Source organism: Lolium perenne, chromosome 3 (genome assembly GCF_019359855.2).
Source record: "Lolium perenne isolate Kyuss_39 chromosome 3, Kyuss_2.0, whole genome shotgun sequence".
Classification (NCBI taxonomy): domain Eukaryota; kingdom Viridiplantae; phylum Streptophyta; class Magnoliopsida; order Poales; family Poaceae; genus Lolium; species Lolium perenne.
The window spans coordinates 187,214,105-187,220,226 of NC_067246.2; the positions used below are offsets into that span (position 1 = coordinate 187,214,105).

Genomic DNA, 6,122 nt, shown 5'->3' on the forward strand with positions numbered 1-6,122 from the left:
GAACTTTTTTGTTCAAGACAAATTTTTCGTTCAATTAATTTTAAAATTTGAACAATTTTCCTGACATCCAATTTCGGTTCATGACCTTCTTTTCCATTAATTAGAGATTGTTCAATTTTAATTAGTTTTTTTTGGTTCAAGATTTTTTCTTCATCCACAGACTTTTCAATCGGGTTTATATAATCCATTCCTTTTTTTTCGTTCATTCACTTTTTTGGTGCATTTGAAATTTGTTCATATCTATTTTCCTTCATGGGTTTACCATATAGCTTTCATTTTTCTGCTCATAGCCTTCTTTTCGCTCATTAGAAAACTCTTCTTTTTCATTCATTAGAAAACTGTTCAAGTTTATATTTAAATTTGTTGTTTGCTCAAAAGTCCACTTTGGTGAAGGATTATCTCGGAATGGGTACTTCAACATCAATGGTTTTCGAATCAGATATGTTTAAATTCCAAAGCAAAATTCCAGATAATCCTGACAGTAGTTTCATGTATTCACCTTCCAAGAAAAATCGTTGTAATTCCTGCCCAATGTCGATCTCCTATATTTAGCTGCTGAATTCGGTTTCATTTTCTGGCAAAACATATTTAGAAGCTACAATTATTTCTGGTTATTTTCCAAGAATATTGTCTTAATTCTACTGTACCATGTTTACTATTTTTTATGTGCATTTAACGAAAAAAGCACACAAACCGAGCACACAAATGTGTCAGGTCCAAGAAGAAGATGGGTATCGATTTTAATGAAGGAGCAGTTAGTTAGATCCATCTTCCATCCCGCCGATGCAGACCATATCCTCCAAATTAAGCTACCAAAGATCTTGGGTGATGACTACATTGCATGGAACAATGAAAAGCATGGAATTTTTACTGTAAAGAGCGCTTATAGGCTTGCCCTGGACCTACGGGACAACAACCACGAGGAAGGCATGAACACTAAATAGGCAGGTGAAAGTGACCTCTGGCAGCTGATTTGGAAGGCCAAAGTGCCACCCAAGGTCAGGGTCTTTGGTTGGAAACTAGCCACAAATACACTGGGAGTTCAAGTACGTAGATGCAGGAGAAAAATGGATATCTTACCCACATGATCAATTTGTGGTACTGAAGCTGAAACAAGTTTCCATGCTATGATTGTCTGTACAAAAGTAAAAGCGCTGAGGCAAAAAATGCGAGAAGAATGGGACCTTCCACCTGACAACAACCTAAGGTTCAAAGGGGATGACTGGGCCATTATCCTTCTCAGCCAAGTAGATGCCAGAATGCGGGCAAAACTCTTGTTTCTCTAGTGGAGAACCTGGCACTTACGAAATAACGTAATTTTTGCCGATGGTAAGTGTTCGATTGTGCAATCGTCTGTCTTCCTCCAATCTTATTTAGCGTCCACAGATGATACTAGAGAGATTGAAGAAGTTATCGATTCCAAAGGGAAGAAACCTCTGTACTGCCCGATTGATACTAGTAGCGATAAAAAGAAGTAAAGAACACCTCTTATGTCACCTGGATTACTCCAGCCCAAGGCTGGTGTAAGCTAAATTTTGATGCGGGTTTTTCAGTAGACACAAACACATGCTCGTGGGGGGCAATCCTAAGGGTTGAAGTTGGCAAAACCTTGCTGACAGCCTGGGGTCGTATTGATCATTGTCCAACTGCAGAGGTAGCAGCAGCTGTGGCCGGTATTCAGAGTATTAAAGTCATCTTGCCTATTTGTGACAGACGTGTGCATATAAAGAATGATTGTGCTGTAGTTATCGGTGCTCTAAAGGTTCAGATGCAAGACAAGTCTGCTATATCTGGCTTGATTTGTGAAATGAAGGACCTGCTTAATTTTTTTACCAGGTTTTGTAGCCGCTAGGGTAGATCGTGCAAACAATTTAGTTGCACACGAGTTAGCTAAACTAGGGCGCTCTGAAAATGAGCCTGTGTTCTCTGTTTCAGCTCCGTCGTGTGCGATTGGTCTGATCAATAGAGATTGTAACTCTGTGCGTGGTTCTATTTAATATAAGCTGAAGTTTCAAAAAAAAAAAAACGAGCACGCAAATAACGGGTGTCCTTGAACTTGAAGGGACAGCACGCGAATATCTAACCAGTAAAGCAGAACCGAACTGGGCCGGGCCCAACGACGCGCGGGGTTACGCGTGGAGGCGCAAGCCGACGCTAAGAGCGTCAAATAGGGAGCCCCCTCCTCCTCCGGGTTCTTGCGGCGTGCCGGTGACCTCTAGGTGCCATCATGCGGCTGCGCTCTCCCTCCAGCACGCGTCGGCAGGATGTGGGACCCCGTGATTCGCCGCCGTCGGAGGTACCTGATTCCGCTCTCGTTCGATCTATGCACCTACGATGCCTACAACTGCCTGTCCGGCTGCCTAGTTCTGATGAGATCGATCGTCTATCACCGAAATAACCAGTAGGATCCGATCGAACAGCTTTTGTACTTACAAAGTATATCCTCCGCCATGGGATTTTTCCCCCAGAAAATAACAAAGATAGGGATTTTGATGCAATTACCTTGTTCAGACCTTTGTTAGCAGAGGGTTTCTGTTATTTGACCCAATAGTGGTGAATCTATTGCCACTTAAATATAACAATAAGTCCTAAAAAAGAGCACAATGACCCCTGGATTTCAGAGGAGGCCTCTATCTTAGAGATGTGCGCTAAATTTGTTAATTTTGCCTTTTTGACACATTTTTTTAACTTTTGCTTGCAAATAAGTGGTCATAATCTGTAGTGGGTGGAGGTGCCATGTTTTCTATTTTATTTTTCCTTAGTGACTTGTGTGTTTCTCCAAATATAACTTTGACCCTATCTTATAGCTTCTATATCAATGTTGTCATAACTTGTGCTATTGTTAAATCATTTCTAAAAACAAGTCTATTAGTATTAATTTCATATAGTCGATCTTGATAGCTTTAAGAATACAAGTGGTCAAACTTTTGAAAATTTGTTAGCCAATTGCAAGCCATGCTCGTTTGCATCCACTAACATACATGAGTAGCTGTTTTAGCTTATGCATTACCATCTCAACTTTATTTGTCCAATTAATCCTAGCTGGGGGGATCTGGCAATGGAGCTAAAGCTGATGTTGCCTGGAAGACGAAGGAGCTTGAACATATGTTGGCAAATTTAGAAGAAGAAGGAGTGGAGATAGATGACAAGATAGCTAGTATTATTGATGATGAGATAGCTAGAATTAAAGCTAAAGCTGAGAGGTAATTAATTCGATGTGTATGCCTTATTTGATTTATACTGAAACGAAATGATCTTAACATTAATGCATTATGCACATCCTTTTGACAGGGAGAAAAACATCAATGGGCTAAAAGACAACGGAGTGCTGGTACTGTACACTATAACAACTGTTGCCATTGGTTTCTTGCTGGGAGCGGACTTTGTTGCAAAGTCCCTCCCTGCACAATTGGCCAAGATTATCCTTTTTGGTGGAAAATAGCGTAGAGCTTGTGGGTCCACTCTGCTTATGGCATTTAAAACCAAGTAGCTAGCTATGGTATGCAAAACCTGTTTATGTTGTCTGATAATTGTCATGCTATACTGCGGTTGACATATAATAATGTAACTCTTAGTGGTAACACCATGTGCTGTTCTAAGCTGCATGGAAGAGGTGGTCTGTTAAGTACTGCAGGTTAATTAATGTTTGGTAATTGAATCTGGCATGCATGTTCATGGTATGATACTTAATCAAATGGTGGTTTTAGTACCTGTGGCTTCATCCTTGTAAACTGCTTGCAGAAATTATACATTGTCACTGTTGTCATATATCATATATTGGAATCTCCAATTACCAGCTTTGGACATTTTCAGTATTTACTCTTTGGTTTGTCAGCTGAACCTGCAAAGGAGCAGTATGAATATTGTCAAAATGAAAGGTGAGAAAGAGAGGTTGTGCTTAACAGATTTTGTTGACATTGAGTTTGAGCAGATGTTTTAACGTTGGGTTTAACATTGAGTTTGAGCAGGTCTTTAACGTTGGATTTGACAGATTTTGTTGCACAGTATTTTAAAGAAAAATGAGATCATGAGCACTAGCAGGTAGCCACCAACTCAAGCTAATCACTTGACCCTCTGGTTAGTCTTGTTGCATGGCATTTAGATCTTGAGGGACATTGATATGTCTGAAATTAGATGCTCCGGATCCAGTACATGATCAAGCACGAACGTTTCAGCATTTAAGTGTGGCTCCGACAGAAAAGCCTGAGAGGAGCAGAAGAATTTGTGTAAAAAGATGAAGAAGCAGATCTAGTGGTGATCACAGGGAACCAGATTCTTCTGGCCAGCGTGCATCTTCCACACTCTTGCTCTTATTTCGTAGTGGAGGAAAATGCATCTACAATCCTCAAAGTTACCGGCTATGTCTAGAACTGTACTGAAACTCAGGTTTGCCCTGATACGGTCCTCTAACTCAGCTATCTCATTGGCTTCCCGGTTACAATGTTCAAAGATGATCTCTCTAAAACTAGTTGTAAGAATTCTACAATCATCAAATATAGCTGCAGATGAGGTGGCAGATAAACTGCCATCCTTCATAGTCTCAAATCACATGAGAATTATCAAATTGGATAATGATTTTGTTGCATCCTACAAACTGAGCCAAACTCAATCCTTCACGTATTGCATAGGCTTTTCCATCAGCAACAAAGTGGATCTCCTTGCAACTTGCAACAATAAATTTTCCAAGAGAATCTCGAGCTATAGCTCCCATACTTCCTCAACCTTCGTCCATATCATACTTGACATGGACGTTTATTTTTTTGTTATACCTTCGTCCAGGATTCCTTCTTTCTCTCTGCTGCCTTTTTTCCTTGACCTCCAATAGTTTGTAGCTGAGTAAATTATATATACATATCACTTTTGGGGCAACGGTTGCGAGTAGGTACCAACTCTGGTAATTTTATCAAGTAAGTGCAACTTCTGGCGCAGCTTGTAACAAATTGAGCAACTCTGGAGTTACTATTATATGGGAGTCCGTACATTGAACGCATCCACACGGTCCGATTAAAGATCCACGACCAAAATTTCAGCATGTTCAATGTGCAATATTTAATGAAATATATTGTGTACCAACAATCAAGGGATTGCTATAATTAAACAAAACAAAAACGTCATTCCTCAGTTCCCGTAAAAAGGAGTAGAATACACCCCTGGCGTTTGAACTAGTCACTTTTGCCCGCTTCGATCACCGTACATAGAAATATGTAATATACGGTAACTAAAGAGGGCTCACGGCTCGCATTGGTCACCAGCAAGGATAGGTCATCGTAGTTTGCTGACATGACCTACATTTGACCCCACTTACTTGTATAGGGATTATTTTTGAATAATTAGAAACCAAGAGGACTAAATTAAAAGATTGAAAAGGAGGTAAGGATCCTGTCGGCACGCCTCCGTGTCAGCACCGGTGGCCGCTCGTGGATGGCCTCCACCTCGTTCCAGGGTCGCCGCCGGCTCGCCTCCTCCTCTGTGCCAACATCGACGGCTGACGCACCTCTTCTGCCAGCCTGTTGGTTCCGCGCCGCCGTGCAACCTTCCGCCACTGGCCAGCAGGTACTTATTCTGCGGGCCGTCAACCTCGCGCGCCCAACTCCAGCAGCCTAGCCACCTCGGGCACCCCCGCCCGCACTGGTGACGCTGGCGGTCCACGCGGTCAGCGGGGCATCTGGTTGAGGTTGTTAATAGCTCAAAATTTTGTAATATTCTACTATTTGAAATATATTAGTACTCATATTGTCGTTCATTTCATGCCCATTCTAGCTACAGTTATTCCTATTTTGCATACTTACGAGTTCTTATTCACTTTCATATGAGCATCGCATATTTAATAGTTTTAGTAGGGTTTTATTACTTTTCTCTTGTATTTGATATGTGTTTAGGTGTTATGGACAATCATAGAAAAAGAAAGGAAAAAGGGACCAAGAGGATGCAAAATGGGAGAGTTACAACCACCAGACTTAGACATATGAGGTGTGGGAAAAGTGATATTTTCTAACATCTTCTATTTAAGATCTAAGGCCATGGTGTTGTATCCCTCGTCCAGACGAGTTCAACAAGCCGAAGAACACCTCAATTGGAGTTCGTATGAAGAAATGGCGGTCAATATACAAAATCAACAGAAG

The 6,122-nt window shown here is 41.1% G+C and overlaps 1 protein-coding gene across 1 annotated transcript; it reads left to right on the plus strand.

The window, feature by feature from the left end:
- Positions 1 to 2,137: 2,137 nt before the first annotated feature.
- On the plus strand, positions 2,138 to 3,685 carry LOC127342865 (uncharacterized). The gene is made up of 3 exons (XM_051368881.2): positions 2,138 to 2,296; positions 3,043 to 3,203; positions 3,292 to 3,685. The coding sequence occupies exons 1-3, from the start codon at positions 2,228 to 2,230 to the stop codon at positions 3,440 to 3,442; spliced, it is 381 nt and encodes a 126-aa protein (XP_051224841.1). The 5' UTR covers positions 2,138 to 2,227; the 3' UTR covers positions 3,443 to 3,685.
- Positions 3,686 to 6,122: the final 2,437 nt, after the last annotated feature.